The 23,788-nt window shown below is 38.7% G+C and overlaps 1 protein-coding gene across 10 annotated transcripts in view; it reads right to left on the bottom strand.

Moving 5' to 3' along the window:
• DAB1 (DAB adaptor protein 1) overlaps positions 1–23,788 on the bottom strand; it is a 1,320,323-nt gene that overhangs the window by 65,459 nt on the left and 1,231,076 nt on the right. For 5 of the 10 annotated variants that reach the window (XM_074265817.1, XM_074265819.1, XM_074265820.1 and 2 more), the window contains 5 exons: positions 13,669–13,800; positions 12,386–12,505; positions 11,861–11,899; positions 10,001–10,066; positions 6,528–6,587 (listed from right to left, as the gene is read on the bottom strand). In XM_074265817.1, coding sequence (XP_074121918.1) covers positions 6,528–6,587; positions 10,001–10,066; positions 11,861–11,899; positions 12,386–12,505; positions 13,669–13,800 — 417 coding nt within the window. Of the gene's footprint in view, positions 1–2,361; positions 4,574–6,527; positions 6,588–10,000; positions 10,067–11,860; positions 11,900–12,385; positions 12,506–13,668; positions 13,801–23,788 lie in introns of those variants that run through there. The other 5 variants (XM_074265821.1, XM_074265825.1, XM_074265822.1 and 2 more) reach the window with 2 other exon arrangements.

Genomic DNA, 23,788 nt, shown 5'->3' with positions numbered 1-23,788 from the left:
GGGAATAACTTAAACTCATATATAAGTTTTGTTCTCTTATGGCTGAAGAAGCAATGTAGCCGTGTTCCCCTCTCCAAAAAGAAAAAGAACCGTTTTCATAATCACAGGGCGTGGGTTGAATATAGGCTCTTACACTGGGCATGCCATTTCAATTTTCTTGGATAATAATTAAATCATGAAAAATTGTCTTTATGTGATTGGAGATCTGCTTATGATATCCTCCTGGGCAAATATCTTCAGTGCCTTCCTATTGTCTGCCAAATAAAGTTATCTGTTGCACATCAAGATTCTTGAGACTCTACCAGCATCTTCTCTGTCATGAGACTGCTTTCTCTATTACGGCAAAGTGGTTTTACTCTGTGGAAACTCCCCAAGTAAAAATCATAGACTTGGAAATGGGAGGCGCTTTAGAAACCATCTAGTCCAATCTCCACATTTTATAGTTAAAGAAACTGAGTCCAAGAAAATTGGGTCTGGATGGGTATGAGCAGACAAGAAGTCTTCAAGCACGTGCTCAATGGCTCCTTGTTGGGTTGGAGATGTCACAGAAGAAGGGAATTCTTGCCCAAGAATGGTATGGATTAACAAGCCACTGAAGTTCCTTCACAATCATGCAATGGCAAATCCCATGAGATATTGATGTGACCCCCAAAGGTTATCACAGCCCCATGAATAAACTCTGTCCCTATCACCAGGTGAACAGAAGAAAAAGATGACCTACAATTGTTGATACGGAAGAGATTGTATCTCCAAAATTTTTGGGAAATTAGAGAAAGAAGCTAAAAGAAAGGGAAATAGACGAAGAAGCTCTATGATAGGATGATGCTAGTGATCATGATGCTTTTTCTTTCAGGACCTCGGTTGTTCCTCACATTTGCCCTAGGAAGTAGGTACTAGAGAGAGTTTATTCTTCTAGTCCTTGGAGAAACGGAGGACCACGAGTGCAGAATGGTCACCATACAAGTGCTATTACTACTCCTATTTTATAGATGTGGAAATCAAGATCTGAAGACGTGATTTGCCCAGAGCTGCAAAGCTTAGTGAGTATCTGGAATGGCATACAAATTCAGCATTTTTGTTTTGTCTTGTTTTGTTTCTTAATCAAAGAATTGCATGGTTTCTACTAGATTGGGCTTATTTCTTTTCTTCATGGAGTCCTATTTCTTCTCATAGGTGACATATGAATAAAACATTTTCTAAAAATGATGCCTTTATACATATAACTTATAGACATATACATCCACACACAACTTAGGCACATACATATACATATAATACTACACTAAATATATACATATGCATGTACATGTATAAATACATGTATGTATACATGCATATATATCTATGTATATATGGAAAAGGAGGACACTAGCTACTAAAATGTTTGCCGCTTAAATCTCCCCTATCCCATCCTCTCCCTACCTTTGCCCTAACCCTTCCTCCACCTCTCCCCAAGAGCAAAAGAAACAGAAAAGAAGGTAATCAGTAAAGAATTCCAGAGACCAAACTTTTGGGTTGTGGGTCACCTTTACACTCTTAAAAATTATTGAAGACCCCCTCTATCCCACCATTTTATTTACTTGGGTTGTCTATTAATGGTTAAAATATCAGGACTTAAAATGTATTATCATTTTACAAAGAGTTTTGACTTCATAGATACCCTGAAGGGGTCATGGGGATTTGCAAAATTGCCTCTGAGAACCACTGCTGTAAGTTAAGGTCTTATTCTTTAACTATTGTTCTCAACAAGTCCTGGGAGCTGCAAGGGTGAAGCTGGCCCTGTCTGTTTGCCCTTCCAGATGTGAGCAGCTGTATTTCCAGTAGGAGAGCAAGCAGGGGCAGACATCTGTGGCAAGAGATTTTTTCCAAACTAGCTGGACAGGAGTGAATGTGCAGTTCTTAGATGTTGCCTATGTTAGGACTCATTGTCTGGCATTTGGGCTTAATTGTTTTCCTTTGATAAAAAAGAGGCCTTCTATTCAGGTGGGCAACAAGATATAGAGAAAAGGATAATCAGAAAATTCTATGATATAAAAACAAAAATTATGAATAGAACTTATTTTTAAAAAAAGATCAGTTTTTAGAAACACAAATATATCAAGGGAAAGAAGATCACAGGTTGGACCTCATGGGCCATCAGTTCAACCCCTTTCATTTTACAGATAATAAAACGGAGGCCCGTTTAAAGTGAAATCCTCAATATCACGAAGGCAGGAAGCATCAAATCCAGGCTCTGAAGCCAGGGCTCATTCATCTGGACCGCACTAGGAGAAACTAGGAAGAAGGGCTAACGGAAAATGTTCTTCAAAATGCTCCTCCATCCTGCTTTTGGCAATGATCACTTATCGTTTCTACACAGTGCTCTAACATTTGTCAAGTTATCTCTATATCTTTAATATCTATGGCTATATATAAGTATTTCTATATTTATATATTATGTATGTGTATTCACAGTCACACACACACACACACACACACACACACACACACACACACTCGTAGAGTTGAATCTCCTAAGAGCCCTGTGACGTAAGCACTCCAAGTACTCTTACCTCTCTTTTGGGTCTAAGAAAAGGGAGGTTCAATGATGTTAAATGACCTCTGAACATCCAGTAAGTATCAGAGGCAGGACTGCCTAATTCTAGGATCTGGAGGCTAACCAAGAGGCCGCACTGCCTCTGGCAATGATACCAGTCACGGAGATAAGATACTTCATTTTAGAAAACATCTTTTGTCTAGACAAAATCAGATTATCCAGACCTGGTGAATTTAGAAAAGAGATACACATGGAATTCATATTCCCGGAGAGCACCACCAAGTCTGAGGGGTGCAGTCCTTAATAAATATCCCCTGTAGTCACTGAGGCCGTTAATGCCCTAGGCTCCCTGTGTATCTAAATCAGTTAGTGGTAAGCTGGGCAATTTGGAGCCAAATTGAATCGTGGAGGTTTGTATAATAGAGGCTGCAAAAAATCGAATAGAAAAATGCAGACAAGTGTCTCAATGACAAAAGGACTTGATTAAATGGATCGCTAGTGAGAAGGGAAACTCTGCTTTTTTTTTTTTTTTCCAGGAGCAGGAGAACGTTACTCAGTCATTACTGGCTGTCTTGCAATTTTCTGTTTGCCTTTGGAGGTACACATCTTAATCCTGTGTGTCTTATAAAGTCACAACTCCAGCAAAGACTGCTCCTTTTCCTAACTGACACAGTAAGTTGCGATAATAAATGTTTATAATTACACATATTAATATGATTCTAGGATAGTTACATAGTACTTTACATTTTACAAGTTGCTTTCTTAATAACAACTCTGTGAAGACAAAATTACAGAATCCCAGCAGTTGGGAGATGAACGGGAACTCAGAGATCTCTTCATCCAATCTCTACACCCAACCGAATCGGTATCAGAACCACAACGGGTCCATCTGATGTCTTCTTGAGGATAGGGAGAACCCACTGCCTTTTGAGGGAAGCCATTCCATTTTGACACACCTCTGATTGGTAGAAAGCTTTTCCTGATATCTAGCCCAAATGTTCCTCTTTCACCTTCCATCCATTGCTTATGGTCCAGTCCTTCAGGTCCAAAACAAATTGATAAATAAATAACCTTGAGTCGTTTTGCATGACACATATCCAGATACTTGGTGATAGTTACTGTTTCCTCTGAATCGTCTCCAGGCCCAGCATTCCTAGTTCTTCCAACTGATTGGAAGGTTCTCATGATACAGAATCAAGACTCTTCTTCAATATCTTGGTTGCCTTCTTTGGAGGTAATTCTGTGGTTTATCAATATCCTTCTTAAATTGTGGTGTACAGAACCGAAAACAACCTTGCAGATGTGATCTGACTATGTATAGAGTACAGGACTATAGACCCTTTCCCTCCAGAAGCTGAGCTTCCTTTAATGTAAGCTCAGTTAGCCAGAGCCTTGGGAATGCCATTGTCTAGTTGTTTTATGCAGAGTTTAGAAACCACAGAAAGCCTTGGATATTTTTTGGATAATTTCCTGATTGGCCATACCAATCTTAGTTTGTATTTATGATCTCAATTCTTAAAAAAAAAGTGTTAAGTTCTTATGTTCATCCCTAATGTCTTGTCTTTTATTTGGTTCCTATTAATTTTCTTTCCTTTCTTGCAAAAAGGTTTCTTTTTTTTTACCCTGATTCAATCATCTATCATGTTGGCTATCCCACCCAGATATGTCTCTAACCTACAAATTCAACTCTGCTTTTTATGCCTTTATCCAAATCAATGATAGAAATATTAAGTAGCACAGAGCCAAGCACAGGGTGCTCCTCTATAGAGTATCTTCAAAATAGATATTTCAACCACTCCTTAAACCTGGGCCATTACAGTTCCATCTAACTAATATACTTGTATCGGGTCTGAAACTTTGGGTACATATAAATATTATAACCCCCACTTTACAGATGAAGAAACTGAGGCAATTGCATCCAATTTACATTTATTAAGTCCTCCTAGGTAGAAGGCAGTGAGAATTTAAGTCATTTTTCCCAGGGTAACACAGCTAACAAGTGCTGCAGTCAGTCGAACAGGGGTCTTCTAATTCTAGCTGTTGAATGAAAAAGAGAAAGAAAGAAGGAAAGAAAGGAAGAAAGAATGGAGGGAAGGAAGAACAAAGAAGGAAAACTGGTATGCATTATTCATGATATAGGTGCATTGGGGTGGGTGATCTACACTTTCAGAGTGATAGATGGAGCCAGCAATTTACCCATCTTATTAGGTAGCAGTGGTCCCAAACTTAAGTGGGGTCACTTTTGGGGGTATGACTGAAGATGAGTTCTGTAATACTGGCAAATGAAGTCACAGGTTGTATATAAAGCATCCTTTCCTTAATCTTACCAATAAAATACAGGCATCTAGGGAAGTTTTCCACATCATCATTCTTTTCCCGCTCAGAAGTCAACTAAAAGCATGGAGTTAGTCTTGGGGGGTCTTCAAAGACTCAAGTCATTCTGGGTGCCTTCACTCCAAATTATGTATAATGTGTCCGCAAACCCATTCACACAATGTTAACATGATTTAGAGATCAATGCTAATTCTATTTTTCCGCCCAGATCTGTGATTTTGTTTGGACTGCGAACCACCTGTTGTAGAAATACCCTAGAGATGGAAATTGGCAGCTCTTTGAGGGATGGAGTTTGGCAGCTCTTTGAAAGAGATTTTTCTGAGGTTATTGAGAGACTGAATGACTTTTTCAAGGTCACAGAGCTTGCGTTTGCCAATGACAAGACTTGAACACAAATCTTCCTTTATTCCAAGACTGGGATACTACCCATCATCCCAGCAGGCCTCTAAATACTACTCAACACCATGCTATTGGGCTGATATGATATTGCTGTTTCCCATAAACTGAAGTTGATAATATCAGAAAATAAAACATTCCTTTTTCCTATTGACAGAGAATTGGGTGTTTAATTACTTTTTTCAGTTAGGGAATAAGGAGAAAAAGATAATCTGCTGAGGGATATAACATTAAATACATATACATAGGTATAATATATATATGTACATATATAATTATTTATTCCTATGTATCTATACCTATAGAAAGAGACTTTTAAAATTCTAGAGGTTGGTTTGTCCTAGAATCCTAGACTCTTACATTGTGTAGGATGGAACTTTAGAAATGATCTGAGCCTAAATTGATGTGGCCACTCTATCACTACCTTTTTCCTTATCTGTAAAAGATTAGGAATAAAGAGGTAGATGGGTACGTAAAAAGACACTGGAGGCTACATGAGACCTCTACAAAAGTTCTTCTCTCATCAACAAAGCAGGACATTTTAGGAACATATACTCCAGCAGGTTATAGTAAGGGCTGGAAAAGACCATCAGGGCTATTTAGATGAACCCTATATTTTTCAGATGAATAAACTGAGATCCAAGAGCATGAAATGGTTTGCCCAAAGCCACATATAGAGGAAGTATGAGAGATGGGAACGGAACCCAAGTCTTTTGACTTCAGTGCCAGATCCTACCCATCTGGAGAGCCCATAAGTCTGTCCCAGACAACTGAAGACACCTTGCCAATGCCGGTCAGTCCTATTGCCAAAGGGCCAGTCACTAAGTGATAATTTTTGGGTGGGATGGGGAATTAATTTTTTTTCTGAGTCATACCAAAGAGACCTTAATTTGTGTTGCTTTGGCTCCTCAACCATGAAACCAGGGCTCAATATAGAATCAAGAGCAAATAGGGAACATGTTACTCAACTTTAAGACACAGAAAACCACATAGATACTACTTCCATCTGAGTGCTGACTCAATTCAGGCAGTTAAGTTGGTTAGGTTTCAGAATTTTGGTGTTTCCAAGACCACAGACCTTTTCCTTCTGAACTGAAGACTAACTTCTGCCTCCTGAGAAGACTTGGCCTGTGGCTACCTCAGTACCAAGACTTGCCAAACACCACCCTGAACGTGAACTTTTTGGCCAAAGATTCTGCCCCTTAAAGCGCTCTAGAAACATACCGTTCATGGAAATGGGAAGAAGCTGTCAGATACTTACACTCACAGGCTGACTTTTTGGCACATCATAAACTCCCTCCTTCTTTTGGCTGGTAGGAACCTGATGAATAATCAAAGGGAATAGAGTTAGGACATGCTTTGTAAAAAGCATTTTGGAAAGCTTAAAGTGTTATCTAAATGAGAGCTATAAAATAACAATAATAATCACTTCCAAACAACCAAATGAAAGCTCAGGGCTCAGTCCAAAGAAGAAAGAGGAAATGACAAATGTCTTGCTTTGAAAGGCTTGAATTTCCCCAAGAAATATGGTTGAGGGACAAACTGCTAAGTGGCTGGTCAGTCAATAAACATTTATTAAGTATCTACTATTATGGAGCATTGTGCTAAGCCCTCAAAGGATCCAATGTTGGACTTGGAGTCAGGAAAATCTGAGTTCAAATTTGGCCTTAGATACTAATGAAACAAATAACTCTGGACAAGTCATTTAACAGGCTTTGCCTTAGTTTTCTCATCTGTACATGTAGATAAGGATAGCATTTACCATAGAGTCATTAAAAAGACCAAACACAATGCATTCATCTGCTTTGCAAATCTTAAAAAGGTGGGGGACGATGATGATGATGATGATGATGATGATGATGATTCCAAGGTATCACAGATTTTGAGCTGGACGGGACTTTAGAGGCCACTGAGTCCAGCCTATTCCCATAAGAATTGGAGTCTTCCCAACTCTAAGCCCAATGCCCTCTCTAGTTGGCCAGACCATCTCTTTTAGAGTCTTGCACTTTTCCTGGAGTCAACAGATCAGAAAAGGAAAGTCAATCCCAATTGCTTCAGAGATATAGGAGCTGATACCCAGGAAATCTGATGATTTATCCAAGGTCATTTAGAGAAAAGACCCTTTACTTATCAAGGATGGGAAGCAAATGGGAACTTCCATGGGATACATCTGTTAGAATCACCTCAGGAGTGCATGATACACCTATCTGGCCCAGACAACTTCTCAGTACCTGCATTCAGCTTTCTGGGTTCTAGTTCCAGCTGATATATTGAGGAGGAGAATCAATGCAATAGATAGAGAATTCCAGTCCTGGAATCAGGAAGACTTGAATGCAAATTCTGCCCCAGACATTTATGAATGGTTGAAACCTGGGCCATTTAATTCCTCTTACCTTTAAGATCTCAGTTTTACAATAAAAAGATTGGTTCAATGGCTTCTAAGTCTCTTATTTTAGAGGCCCAAAGAGAGCAAGGTACTTACTAAGAATAACCCAAAGTAGGGGAATCCTCCTGACTCCGATTCCAGTGCTATAGACACTTATGCTCAATTTATCGATGAGCTGAGGGGCAGTATGGGCTCTTAAATGGTAGGAGAGGTATATAAGAAGGAAGACCTTTGGTCAAATTCAACCTGGGGCAGTCTGCCATGTGATTATACTGACCACTCCGAGGCTCAGGCAAATCTCAAGGATGTTAAGCTACCAATGGGGAGTGAGCGACATTAGCAAACGGATGTGATTGAAGAAGGGAATCAACCCCCAGATTCTACCCCAGAATTCTACCCCAAAATCAACCCCTGTACTTCTACCAGTACAGGTAAGCACCTTCTTTGCCCCTCATCCTTAGAGGGCCACCCAGAGCACTGATGTTAAAGTCAAATAGACATATGGGTCACTAATCTACATGTAAGGATCTTTAAAGTCTGCATGTTAACAATTTTAAAAGCAGTGTTATCTGAATTTTAACTATTTTTATTTGTTTTTTGTTTCTTAATTATCATTTAATATGATTTAAGCCATGCTTGGGAATATTGTCTGTGACCTTTGGGCCATGCATTTGACACCTCCAGAGCACTGAGAATTTAAATGACTTGTCCAGAGTCACTCCGTCAATATGTATTATTATTAAGATTTCAATCCAGGTTTTCTTGGCTCTGTCTCTTCACTATATTAAATTGCTTCTCTGAAAGCAGACTGAAGCTAAGCCATGTTCTTTTCCCCAACAGGGACCTGCCTGATGCCAGACTGTTAGGGACTGAACTAAGATTAGACTCACACATCTGCATCCTCAGCTCTGTGTCTCTTACTAATAAGATGGAGGAAGCAAATCATTTGTTAGTTACTGAAAATACACCATATTCATATTCATTTCTCTCAGCTGCTTGGGCTTCAGAATTAGGGTGAAAACCCCAGGCTTTAATCCCAAACTGATGGAGGTTTCTTTAAAATTGACCATTGTCCCTTTAGAGCTCTTATTCAAGCTACTGGATTCCAAGTGAGCCTTGCTTTACGTACCACACGTGGGCTGAAGAGTTGTCCCTCGATCGTGTGGTTTAGAAACTAAAGGTTTTATTTTAATGAACCAGAATCACTGGATTTTGCAAAGGAACACTTGGGTGTATTCTTAATGTGGAGTGAGGGATGCTCAATGGTATAGCCATTGATTATCATCTGCCAGAATGTTTTTATATGGGCTTCCTATTTCCCAAGGACTCCGTTATAGGGCTAGAAGGGATCTTAGGAGCTGTCTAGTCCAATCTTTATATTTTATAAGTAAGAAAAGTAAAGCTCTGACCAGTCAAATAATTTGCTCAAGGTCGTACAGTAACCCAGTGACAAACCATCGTTTGAAATGAGGTCCTCCTGTTTGTAAGCATGACACTCCATATCTGCCCCTAGAAGCTGCCCCTGGAAAATTGTTTAAAGCAAGACATACCCATAGGAATGAACACCAGAAAAAGTAGCTGGAAAGCTTCTTAGAACACAGATTGTTAAAATACAGAATGCTGAAGCTGGAATGGACCCCAAATGTTGTTGTTGTTGTTGTTATTATTATTATTATTATTATTATTACATTGATGAAAATGATAATAAGAGCTAGCAGGAATTAAACGCTGCTTTGAGGTTTAGAGAACACTTTAAATATGTTATCTCATTTGAGCCTCACATTAATCCTAAGAAGTGGGTACATTATTATTATTATTATTCACTTTTTACAGATGGAGAAATGCAGGCTGGAAGACAGTAAGTGATTTTCCCAGGATCAGAAAGCCAGTAAAGGTCTTTTGATCATGGAAAGTTAGAACTGAAGGGGATCTTAGAATATAGATGTTAGATACAGAATAAAAGACGTTGGAATTGTGAGGGAGCACGTTCTTATACCACCAAATTTCCAAGGACAGAGCTGGGAAAGACCTTCGAATATTAGAACTAAGAAATTCTCTATTTGAAAACTCCCATTTGACAGTAGAAGGTAAGTAACCTATTTTAAGTGAGCGAGTGAGAAACAGTCCTGAATCATAGTCTAGTGCTCTGACTTCAGAGGAACCATTGACAAATCATTCCCAAACTTATTCTTACACAATTAAACCATGCATCAGAAATACTAAAGGGGAACAGCCCTAAATGCTTGTGCCTTGTGGAGAGAGAGGTACCCCTCCCCAATTAGGGAGTCTCTATTCTTGGGGTCTGGGCTCTTCAGCAGTGATAAGGGTGACAGCAAGTAGTTGGATACCTGATAAATGTTCTCTTCCGTTTCAGGCTCACGGATTGGCTCATGTCCAGCCTCAAACACAATGTACTATTGAATCGTCATCCAAAGAAGAAAGGTCAGAGATGGAAAAGAAAGGGAGAAAAAGACCATTTGGAACAGGAGATCAATCAGGCAAGCATTAAAGACATAGACACAGAGCAAAGACTTAACAGAGATCAGGTGGTCCAGGGAGAAGAACAATCAATGAATGGCTAACAGCAGTCTGATTGATTTTGAAACAAAAGCAGTTGCAAAGACCCGGTAGCCCTTGAAATGATGAGGAGAATCCATCCCCTGCTGCCTTCTCACCTGAGATTCAATCTGGTCCACTCACTAGTGCTTTTATTCCCAGGACCCTGAATGGGGACATTACATCACCACCGAGCAACCTTATCCGCTTTGGGGGTACGGTTACATTCTTGTTTAACACAGGGACAAGAAATATCCTCCCTTGGCCCCTTCATCTGTGTTACTATTTCTGGTATAAGCTTCTAGAGCAACAAGGAAACATATAGAAATTTGAAGTGACTTCCATCCTCTGAATGTCACCTGCTTACTTCTTCCAAATTGAAAATACGACATTAACCGACAATAGGGTATGCCTGAAATAGCCTCCATTGTCAAAAAGTAATCTTTGGGGGAAAAACAAACAAGACTGTAGGTAGAAACCTAACACTAACAGCTTCTGTAGCTGTTATTCTGGTTTGGGAAAAGACAAGTTTTTCAGGGGAAAAAAGGAAAGCTTTATATCGACCAATACAACAATTATAAATCAATTTTAGATTCTCAGTATATGATACAGTTTTAAGAAATGATTGTCCAAATTAACTATAAAGGGCATACGAGGAGAGGCACTCTCTGAATCCAGTGAAAGAAGTAATAATAGAAATATGTATAGAATAATTATATATATATGTATAAATATATTTATTTGTGACTAATTGTAGTCATCTCTAGGACTGAGGGACAGGAGAAAAAAAAAAGGAAAAAACAGAATTTATATGGTAACTACTATATATTTTAAATGAATAGCAATTTGAACATGGCAGATTTGCATTTCCTTATGCAATTATTTTATTACACTATATTATATAAATCTTTAAGTCCAGAAATTCAAAATAAAATATTTTAATTGCTCTTTAATCTATCAGAGCCCAATTATGTTTAACATGAATTACAGGTTGGATGGGAGGAACTGTACCGGACATATCACTGTTAAATCCATCCATCTACAAATTCTAAAGCAGATTTTAAAAATAATCAAATCCATGGAACTTGTATAAAATACAAAACTTGGGTATCCATCTAAATGTTGCTCCTGTAAGCTGTTGTGCCCATTATGGTATAAAGCTATGTAAGCAAAGACTCTTAAAAACCTGTGTCTGATGCAACCACATTTTGGGAAACAGGTGAGTGTCCTTTCCGCATCTGAATAATCCCACCAGGGCTGCCCTTTGTGGCTTGGGTGAGCCAGATGGTCAATCTGTGGCTCTGGGAAACATCTGTATTATTCTTTTAATGAATAAAAAATATTTACCCCACTCTAAAAATATACAGCTCAAGGTATGGATTTTAAAAACAATATGGAGGTGGAGAGAGGAGAGGGAGAAAGGGAAATCTCTCCCTCAGTCCTACATTACTGATACTTGGATATGTTAATTTTTAATCGCCATCTTTCCCTAGATTGGCAAGCTCCCCGAGATCCCTAAATAGTTTTTACACTGGCTCTATTTGTTCCACTCACGGGGCCCTCTGGACCATCGACAGAAAACAAGAATAGCATCACTTTGGGCTCACCTAATTGTTGGTGACTTTATAAACCCACAAAGCTTCCAAAATTACCTGGTACACGGGATCTTCTACATCATCCTCCAAAATTGTCTAGCGCAGAGTCAGAGAAGGGAGGGCAAAAAGCAAAGGATGGAAAAAGAAGAGATATGAGACCATAGTCAGAAATTACAGGACTACAAAGAAACCAGCCTTTGGGAGGGCAAGAGTTTCTGAAGAGGGAAGCTAGAAAGGTAGAAAAAAGTCAAAACACTTAGAACCTTACTCATCCCTCCCCCCTCCCATCCCATCACCCCGCTTCATTCCGTATGACAGCTGGAACAATCGAAGTTCTTTTCTTCTCACTAATAGCACAAATTGGGTTGAAGATTTTACTGGACTCTTGACTTTATCTCAAAGCTCAATCAGCAAAGGAAAGAGAATGTCGGGGAGCGGAGAGCGCCTGACAGCAGCTTGCTTCTGCCCAGGTTTTTTGCACCGATGCTCTCATCAGGCCCTGGAAGCGCTAACTGACAACTTCACATCTGTTTACTTAGAGCTTCCATTTTTTTGGGCGCCGGGCCAGATCTGCAGATGTACCTGGTATACCGCCTGCTCGCACTGTTTATCCTTCTGTGCCTTCTTCTCCAGCTCTTCTCTCTGTTTCAATTCATAAATGAGTTGAAAGAGATCACGCAGGTCAAGGATCACGGGTTCGGCCTGCAGAGAGACAGAGTGGGAGGCAAACATTAAGGAGGGAACAGCCCCCCTTGGGCAGTGACAGAATTCTCTCCCTGCTGGTTCCAAGCTCCAGAAGCTCATTTTATTATTAAGTTGAAAGCACTTCACCCTAAATTAATTCTACCTTGTTTATATTGGCTTAGCAAATTGCATCTGGGCGAAAGTTCATTCCGCTAGCTAATTATATTTGCAAATTAATAATAATTATAATTATATATAAAAAAGGTGTTGCTTTTTATTTGGTAGTATCTTTTAATACAATGAAATCAGCACAGGCTCTTTGCAAAGGAATTATTTATTTTTTCTTGCTTTCCTTTTTTTTGTGGGAGACTGTGAATGGAGGCAAATTTGTTTGTATACAATGAGTATATCCAGTTTAATTAGAAAGAAAGATAATTAGTCATTAGGAGAAGGGAATAGAGAAAAAGATGGAGGTAGGGAGAGACTGATTTCTTCTGGGGGGTGTTTGGCTGCTGATGAGGCCATCCCTCTGGAGATTATGGGGTTGGGTGCAATGGCTCCTACCATATGGTGATGAGGAAAGCGATTTGAATGTGGAGGTGAAGGGTCTGGGCTCACATCCCAGTTCTTCTGTCTTTATGACTTTAGGCACATTATCAAAGCTTTCGCTTTTCCTCCGTAAAATTAAGGAATTGGATTGTGGGGACCAACCACAGCTATGGGAGGCAGCGAGGCAGGGGCAAGCAAAAGGTGAATTTGAAGTTTCAGGATGAAAATTTGAATCCTGCCTCTGGCTTTTATTTCCTGTGTGACCTTGTATTTAATCTCTTTGGATTTCTACTTCCTCACCAAGAAAACTGGATAAGACTGGATTCTGAAATTCCTTTTACTTCCAGATCTATGCTCACGCCACCTGCCAAACCCCCATGTGTCCCTTTGGAGAGAGACTTAATCAATGACTAAAGTAGGATTTAGAAGTTGGATGGTTTACGCAGGGAGGTCGGTCCAAACCTGGTATTTTACTTCTAGGGAAACTGAGGCCCAGAGAGTCTGTGATTTCCCCAAGTAAAAAGCAGAATTGACTCCAAGCCCATCTTTCTTAACTCTGCACTATCTTGCTGACCCCAAAGTGAAAGGAAAAGACTGTTTCTAGGGGGTTGCTGGCGGACTAAGATACTCACTGCCTGGGCTGTTTTGATGGCCACGAATCTGTGGTTTCCTTCTTTCCCACATACATATCCAAAGGCTCGGTGGTCTGTGATATCCTTGGCAATGTAGGAAATTTCGTGCACAGCATGATGATGCTGGAGAGCCTAGGAGAGACAGAGAGAAAGGTCCTTTCAGAGAGCAGCCTATCGGATGGGCGAATCATGAGGGAAAGTTTTCCACCTCCATGATGATGTACCTTAAGAAATTCAGCCCGCTCTGGGGATCAGACAGGAGGATGAGAAAATTAGAGGAATTTTGAAATGATTCTGCGGACTAACGGGAATATCCTGATTACCTTCAGAAACACACAATGCCTGACACATAGATAAACACTTCATAAATGCTTGTTGTTAACTACTGACTGATCAGCTTTAAAAAAAAATCAAATGTTTTAGTAGCACTTGGAGAATACTGGGTAAAGTAAAAAGTTCATTCGAGTTATTGGGATTATGGTTGTTATTGGTTTGGTCCAGAGATATAATTTCATCTGTTCCAAGTGTAAAGATTCCTTCTACTACTGCAATTGACAACTCACCTCTGACCAAACATTTTAAAGAATCTCTTGGGGACATTTAGAGATTCAATGACTAGTAGTTCATAGTCACACAGTTATAACCTACAAAAGCTAAAATTTTAATACAGATCTTCCCAACTCCCAGGACAGCTCTCCATCCATGATGATACACTGCCTCAATGAGGATTAGGTTTCCACCTCTGGAACCACAAATCTTATTCTTGTGACCCTGAATTATGATTTGGTGAACTTTTATTTTCTCTTACCTGGTCTAAGGTCCACCTTACCACTTCCCAGTCACTTCATAGGATCATCAATTTACTGATCAATAAATATTGTTGATTTGATCTATAGACAATTGGAAACAACCAGGTATATTGGACAGCATCCAGATGTTTTGGAAAGGAAAATTAGTTGTGAATAAAAGGATGTCTTCTGCCTGCTATTTATATGATATTGGACAAGTCATTTGACTCTGATGGGCTTTATTTTTGTTCTATTCCATTCATTTCAACAGACATTTAAGAAGAGTGAATGTGAGGACAAAAATGTTCTTGTCCTTAAGAAATAGACAGTTTACTAAGGGAACTACAACAGTCATGTGAGGGGGTAAACGCAAAGTACATACAAAGTAATCTAGTCATTTCAAGAGGGAGACAGTACCAGTGACTGAAGGCATTAGAAAACATTCAGAGAAAAGTTGGTACTTGAGTGATACAAGGTGAAGGGGTCAGACTAGTAATCTCTGGGGTTCTTTCCAGCTAAAAATGAGAGATCCTATGACTTCCAATTCTGAGCAAGCGCTCTCTCACCTTGTGCCCCAGGCCAACATGGGGTGCCTTTGTCTTGTGCATTTTCCTGGAGGGCCTGCCTGTGACCCAGGGATCACAGGGATCGTGTTTGTTCAGAAAACTTTGTCTCTTTTTGGTTCTGTGACTTTATAGGTAGGGAACTTTCAGTAAAGAAACTCCCTCTAAAACTAGAAATCCACATCTTTTTTGCAATATCTTAGAGATTTAATTGGAATACTGTGAATTGCCCAGAGTCACATGACCAATATATATCATAGATAAAAGTCAGTCTTTTATTTGTTTATCTATAAAAATCCTTAGAAGTCATGACACTCAACTCTATTATTTAAAAAAAAAAAAACTGAGGCAGAAAATGTTAAAGGACTTGCCAATTAACTTGTATTTAAGTACTTTTTGTCTATTTGGTATTTATTAACTTTTTATCAATGCTACATACAGAAATATGTGTGTGTGTGTATTTATTTCTCCCATTTGAATGTAAGTCAAAAATAAGGGGTTATTTTCTTCTTTGTAGCTATATTCCCAGAATTTAATCCAGAGTCTGTCTGTCTATCTATCTATACATCTATATTAGGAAGCTTAAAAATTACCTCTGGTTTGAGATGTTTAAGATGACACAGCCAGATGTGTCAGAGGTGGGACCTGAATTCAGGTCTTTTTAACTCCCTTTTGGGCTCTTTATTTATGAAATAGAATTGTTTTTCATAAGGGGCCTTTAGATTGCAGATGAAAGTGACTTCAAAGAGAAAACTGCAATTTCTGTCAATACATTAATGAGGTAAAACAGATGCAAGGTTTATTCACACAACTGGAGGTATGGGTCGAAGGAGCATAGGTGAACTCCATTCTGATATGGGCAGGGAAGCAAAGTGGGTGGAGATCAATCACTTCTTTCCTTTCTTTGCTTTCCGGAGTGCTCTCCTTCGACTGGCTGGGGCCATCTCAGGGAGGCCCTTATCCTATCGAAGTTCACATTGTCTTATTGATCATCAAATTGTGCTTTGGAGATTAAGTCATGATTAGAAGTCTTCCTCGTGGAATTAGGTCCAGGGATGATTGCATGATGGGAAAATCACACCTAATGTATGAAATAGCAGGTGGAGACATTTTAATTTTTCTGGAAGCCTTCATTAAGTATTCTAAAATCAAAACACTTGAAACTATCCCTCACATTGCCTGGGAAAGTACATCTGCATTTCTTTTACACGCTTAAAGATCTATTTGTAATCTTCCCCTCTCCCAGTTAATTTTGTGATGCATTGAGGATATTTTTAAGAAGTCTCATCCATTTGAAAAAAGGTTCTCTGTGGGTTGATCCATCACTGTCTTTGCCAGCTTTGTATTATACCAGCGTAATGCAGATGGTGGGATTGCAAATACCTTCGAATGCAGGGAATGCCACAGCAGGGTAGCTGAGTTTCATCCCCACCTCTCCAAATACCTGCAAATACTCATCCATTAGGCCTTGCAATTGACTCAAATGGACAAGATGATTCATAGCAAGAAGACATGAAAGGCCCTGGGAAAAGTCAGAAGCCCGTCAGGGCTCTTCCTTCTCTCCCTTACCTGCCATATCCAATCACATAACAAGTCCTGAGGATTCCACCTTGAACAATCTCCCTCATCCATCCAATCCACACTGATTACCTCTACCAGGATAAGCTTTTTTCTCACAGAGGTCACAGGATATCATAAATTTACAACTGGAAGGGCCACCAGATGTCATTAAATTTAATCCTCTGGACTTTTTTTCCCTTTATTTTTCTTGAATTTTTATAGGGTTGTATATCTATGATTTCTTTTACAACACGACTTTTTAAAGTTTATTTTTCCTTTTTGTTTCTTTAATGATAGCTTTTAATTTTTCAAACTACATGCAAAGAGAGTTTTCAACTTGCAAAACCTTGTGTTCCCAAATTTTTCTTTTTCCCTCTCCCTCCACTAGGTAACAAGTAATCCAATATAGATTAAACGTGTTAAATTCTTCTAAATATATTTGCACATTTATCATGCTGCACAAGAAAAATCAGATCAAAAAGGAAAGAAATGATAAAGAAAAAAGCAAGCAAGAAAATAACAATAACAAAAAAGGTGAAAATTCTGCTATGTTATGAGCCACATTCAGTCCCCATTGTCCTCTCTCTGGGTACAGATGGCTCTCTCCATCACAAGTCCATGGAATTAGCTTGAATCACCCCGTTGTTGAAAAGAGCCAAATCTATTACAGTTGATCATCACATAATCTTTTTGTTGCTGTGTATAATGATCTCTTAGTTCTACTCATTTCACTTAGTACCAAATCATGTGAGTCTTTCTGAGTCCTCCTGATTATTTCTTATAGATCAATAATATTCCATTACATTCATATACTACAATTTATTCGACCATTCCCAACTGATGGACATCCACTCAGTTTCCAGTTCATTGCCATTACAAAAAGGGCTTCCACAAACATTTTGCACATGTGTAACCCTCTCATCTTACAGAAGAACAAACTGAGTCTTAAAAAAGGTTATGCAATTTGCCCAGGACCATATGGCTAGTAAATGTCAGGGGGCAAAATGAGATTTGAACATGTTTTCCTGACTCCAAATCTAGCACTCTCATCCTTCTAATCATTATTTAAGAAGTCTGTTTTTGGAGTAAACATTGAAATAGAGAAAATGGGTTATGTGGCAGTCCAACAGCGCAGAAAGAACAAACCAGAAAGGCCTAAATGCTATTCTGAAATACAAGAAGGAAACTAATTCATAACATAGAAATCATTTTTATACAACTATATCACTTGTGGCCCTTCCCTCTCCCACTGCCATAATTCATAGAGTAGATTCCTCAGGAAAGGCTACTCCTGAATCATGGCACTCAGTGGGGTCTATATCCTCTCCAAACAATAACCCACAGGCCCCTATAATGTATTTACCTTTAAGAGTTAGCCAGAGGACCCAATTACTTCAAAGCAAAAGCATCTAATAAAATAGCATAGCAAAAAAAAGTAGTAATAAAACATATCTTTCCGTAAAACTAGGGCATATTTTCCAGAGATACAAGTACTAGCAATAGGGAGAGTAGATGCACACAGGAATAATGTGTATGGCCAGGCCAGAGCACACATCTAGGAAATGTGCTATCCCACTGATACTACAGGGAAACTTTAGGGGAGAATACTGTGAGAAACTTTAGTCTTTAGGGGAGAATACTGTGCTGAGCTCTTGGCTGCATGTGTTAACCCATCCCACTAGTCAGGAAGAGTCTCTGCTGGACAGCACCGCCATATATGTATATACGGTCATGATGGATGGACACTCTTCTGCTCTCTACTGTATGAAGTAGAATGAATGTCACTGATCTTGCAGTCAGAGATTTAGATCCAAATCCACTTCTGGTCATTACCACACTATGAATTTGGACAAGTCATCTCCTGAGTCTTAGTTACCTTTTCTATAAAAAATATGGCTGAACCATCAATCCTTGGAGTTTCCTTGCAAAAGCACATCTAGGAGTCCAGGAGCCAGAAATATGTTTCTGCCAGTTCTGATCCATCAGATGCTCTTTTGTGGAGTTTGTCTCAATCTCTGCCATTGAGAACATGGCTGTGAAGCTTACCTCTAATCCTAGTTTCTGACTAGCAGAAGTCCTTGGGTAGAGAGTTACCACAAGAAGAAAGGCTCTTTTTGGTTCAAAACATGAAAAGTTTTTATTTTTGATAGCTAGAAAAGATGCTGCTTCACAGCAATAGTTCTTTAAGTAGAGAAAAGGAGGAGAAGTGAACTTTTTAAACTTCTTCCTTTACCAGATAGTCTGTCTTATTCCCTTTAGCATTCTGGCTATGAGGTTTTTCATATCTTATAGATTTTCAACCCCAGATATAAAGCTTTTCAGAACAAGGGGCTACCAAATTTAGCTAAATAGCTTACACCCATAGGTCCATATCTTTCTGTCCAAATAAACTTTCTGGTTTCTGGGTATGGCTGATCTCACACTAGCTTATGATTAATTGTAATGTGCTGTTGTCTCCAGAAATTGCCGATCACTCTCTGGTCTAGAGGAGAGACTTTTTCCTCCAGAGAGCCGCGTCAACTCTGGCCTAGAGCAGACTCTCTATCTCTCGAGTGCCACCCTCTTTTATCCTCCCAGAGAATGGGCGTGGGATAACGCAAGGGCTTCTGGGAAAAATTACTTCAACCAATGAACTTGCTCCTCCCCAGGAGTTCACAAGTAAAACTCCCAGTAAAGGCCGGAACTTGAGAATTGTTAAGTACCGACTTAGCACTTACTAAGAACCTAATATCTCATTATCTCATTAGCACTTAGTAAGAACCTAACAATTAATATTTCATATATCTTGTGGTTTTAATTTCTTAAGGTTAGGCTACATCTGGTCATCAGACAACAACTACTAGCATAAGATGATGTTCAGTGCTCCTTCAATTTTTTCATTCCAAACCTTTCAATGTTAATAAGTAGACAAAAAAGGGCAGCCAGATGGCAAAGTGGATAGAGTCCTAGGACTAGATTCATTTTTCTTTTCTTTTTTGGCAATTGGGGTTAAGTAACTTGCCCAAAGTCACAGAGCTAGGAAGTATTAAGTGTCTGAGGCTGGATTTGAACTTAGGTCCTCCTGACTTCAGGGCTGGCACTCTATCCACTGTACCATCTAGCTGCCCAAGACTTATTTTTCTGAATTCAAATTCAGAAGCTGGACAAGTCATTTAACCTTGTTTACCTCAGTTTCCTCATCTGTAAAATGAGTTGAAGAAGGAAATGGTAACTTACTCTAGTATCCTTGCAAAAAAAAAATAAATAGGAGAGAAGCCATTTTTAGTCCCAGGATGTATGATTCAAAATAACAGGAGACAGGAGCAGAAGGGATGGAATCTAATAATGTATCACTTGAACATGAGGCCAAGGAATCTGTACTTTATTCAATTAGCAGTAGGAATCCAAAGGTTGAAGAGTTGTTTTTTTTTTTTGTTTTTGGTGTGGAGATTATATATCACATTATCAGAGCTTGCTTTAAAGACAATTAATCAGCAACAATGTACAGGATGGGTTAGAAGGCCAAAGGCACAAAGGATACAGTTATAAATTAGGAGATTTATCAGTACATGTCAGATTTTCTACATCAGGGTATGGTAAACTGTTAAAAGTTTAAAACACCTGGAAAAGGTGAAAAAGAACGAGGTGAAATGGTAGTGTTGTGTGTTTTTTGGCAACGAAACTAGAGTAAGTTGCCATTTCCTTTTCCTTTTACAATACCCAGATTTCCCTTGTGCCCTTCCCCCTCTTTGACAGCTATATTTTAAAATAAAGCATGTTTTAAAAGAATGAATAACAGAGACAAAAACTCAGTAAAATTGATCAAGCAATAGAAATATATTCATATTCTACAGCTGTGAACTTTATTCAAAGATGTGCGTATATGTGCACACAAACCTGTGTCTTTTTCTTCCTTAAAGTCCCCTGATCTCTGAATTTCCCATAAGTCTCCTGGCTTGCCACCATGAGCGAAAAAGAGTACTCACGCTAACCTGTTCCCCTCCACATTCACTAGCAGAGTGTTTGGAGGGTGTTTTTGTTGTTTGTCTCCCAGCCCTCCCGACATCGCAATTCAGAAAACACATCCAAAAATATGTTAAGAAAAGAAAGGCACTTTTAATGAGCCTGTGCCTTCCTTTGTGTAGTTAGGTTTTAACTACTATAATTGCTCATGGTGTGAAGTCTTGTATTTTCTATGTATCTATTTTTATTCTGAGTCTGTCTACTTAATCCTTTTTTTTTTCATGTGTTTGAATCCTGTTGTGTTGTGTTGTTCTCTCTCTCTCTCTCTCTCTCTCTCTCTCTCTCTCTCTCTCTCTCTCTCTTTCTTCCTCTCTTTCTCTCACTGCCTCAGGGGGGAAAAACAATATGAAGGCTAAATAGTGTGGAATTTATTTTTTGAAAAACAACTAATGGTAAAGTGTTAAGCAAATTACTTTCTAATCTATACAGTATTTAATTGACTGTATTGAACCGTACTACAAATTAAGTCTTCTCTGTAATTTGTTCTGTCAGATGGTAACCCTCCAAACAATTTGATACTCCATTTAAAAATTGGTAAATGGCTCATGGAGAAGCTGAGGATTGAGCCTTATTGAGCATCAGATAACAGCCTACTTTGGTACAAGGTATCAAGGAATTTTCTACCTGGATCTTAAGATGCCTTGTAATTATTCATATACCTCATATCAGACTGCATTTTTGAAAGTTTAAGAGAGGAAATTTGGGGGAGATAATAACACTGTTGATGGACCCATTGTGAGCTTTGCTCACATTCACTTGAAATCTCATTTTCAGTTACTGCCATTTTCCCTTCAAATCATATGATATTACTAGCTATGCATTTCCACTACCTAGCTGGTGATCTTGGGCAAGTCACTGAAATTTATTTTTACCTTTTTGTAAAATGAGAGTTTTGAAAAAAGATCATCTTCAACTTCTCGCCCAGAACCAAAAGTCTATTTTTTTCTTAACTATATTCTAAGGGAGATTTTAGATCCAACTTTCTAAATTAAGAAAACATTCAACAGGCATCTATTAAGCAAAACTCATATGATAGGTACTATGGTAGAAACAGGGATGGAAAGAAACAAAAATGGGACAGACTCTTCCTTCGGGAACGTCCATTCAACTGGAGAAGACAGCAAGGACAAATCCTAAACAGACACAAAGAGATTTTGATCAAAGTTGAGACAACTAGCAACTGTAGGGATTGGGAGAGACTTTATGTTGGAGCTGAGTTTGGGTTCTAAGCTTATCTTTTCTGAGATCTCTTCCAATCTTAGCACTGTATGTTCTAAAATCCTTCCCGACCCTACCATCACATATTCTAAGACTCTTTCCAATGTATGTTCTAAAATTCCATTCAGGCTCAACACTATATATGTCCTAAGGTTTGTTCCAATCCCAACCCTTAATGTTCTAAGACCCTTTCCAACACATTTTCTTTTTTTTATTAAAGCTTTTTTTATTTACAAAACCTATGTATGAGTAATTTTTCAACATTGACCCTTGCAAAGCCTTCTATTCCAAATTATCCCCCTCTCTTCTCCCACCCCCTCCCCTAGATGGCAGGTAGTCCACTACTTGTTAAATGTTCCAACACATTTTCTAAGGTTCTTTCTAATCCTAACATTATATGTTCTAAGATCCCTTCCAGTCTTCACACTGTAATATAAGGTTCCTCTGATTCTTAACACTGTATATTTGATTACAATATATGTTCTATGGACTGTAATGTTGCATGTTCTAAGATCTCTTCCAATGTATGTTCTAAGATTCTTTACAATCTTCATATTATGTTCTAAAGTTCCTTCCAATATATGTTTTAAGGACCTTCCTAATCATAACACTGTATATTCTAAAGTTCCTTCATTTCTTAAGATGTACATTCTAAGGTACCTTCCAATGTATGTTCTGAGATCGCTTACAATCTTAGCATTGTATGTTCTAGGTCTCTTCCAATCCCAATAGTGTATATTCTTAAACCTTTCTGACGCTGACATTCTACTCCATAATCCGTTTTTGAGATAACATACTGTACTCTGTTATATATATTTTTAAGTTCTAAAGTTCTTACTAGCTTTGATAATCTATATCCTAAGGTATTTAGAACGTTCCATGTTCTAGCTCTGGTTTTGCCTTCTATGTTATAATGTCCTGTTTTCATCTATTCATTAACTTCCTTTGTTTCTTAGTTGTCCCATTTTCTTACCAATTGTCGAACCTAATTACCTCCATAATCATCACAATTTTTGCATGATTACATCCATCTTGCTTTTGAAGTAAAACTCTAAAATATGTCCTATTAAAAGGTTTTTTTTTTCCTTAACAGACTAAAGCAATCAAAATTCTCACATGTCCCTAATGTTAATGAGAATTTTTTTAAACTGAGGAGTATTTTTCTTACTCCCTTAAGAACCTGCCAAGATTTCAGAAATATTCATAAGGAAGGAAAAGAGGAAATATACAGAAAGCCTTTAGGAATACAGGTTGCCTCAGTTTGAGAAAAGAAGGCTACGGCTGATTTGATGATAGTGCAAGTATCTGTAGAATTTTTGTGAAGTGAAAGCCACTGAAAAGGTGGAGAGAGTGTCCAAAGAAAAGATCACAGGAGAATGAAAGGTTCATGTAATATAAGAAGTGGAGCAACTCGGGATGATTAATCTGGAAACAGAAAGACTTGGTGGGGGATTGAGGAGGTAAATACTCAAGTATTGGAAAGAAAGCCAGACTTATTATGTTAGACTTGACTGGAAAGAATGATCAACAATGGGGAAGGGAAAAAATAAGCATTTATTAAGTGTCTACTATGTGCCATGCACGGTGCTAAACACTTTATAACTATTATCACATTTTATCCTCAACAAACACTGGGAGGTAAAGGTTGTTACCATTTTCTCCTTATAGTTGAAAAAACAGGTTAAGTGACTTCCCCAGGGTCACACAGCTGGAAAATATCTGAGGCTGGATTTGAATACATGACCTGTATCCACTGAGCCCTTTAAGTGCTATTAGCATAGCAATGGGTGGAAGCTGCAGAGAACGATGTAAAAGAAAGGGACATGGGCTGGCTTAGAAGGCTCCCCCTGGAGAGCGGCCAGACCAAATGACCCCTTGTCAGGTGTGCTAATGAGATTCCTGGTCTGGAACAGGCTGGACAAGACGACCTTTGAAATCGTATCCAGATCTCAATCTATGTCTGACCCCCATTCCTGGCATCACATATTC

The sequence above is a fragment of the Sminthopsis crassicaudata genome, chromosome 4 (assembly GCF_048593235.1).
Source record: "Sminthopsis crassicaudata isolate SCR6 chromosome 4, ASM4859323v1, whole genome shotgun sequence".
NCBI lineage: Eukaryota > Metazoa > Chordata > Mammalia > Dasyuromorphia > Dasyuridae > Sminthopsis > Sminthopsis crassicaudata.
This window is presented reverse-complemented; position numbering and strand designations above follow the sequence as displayed.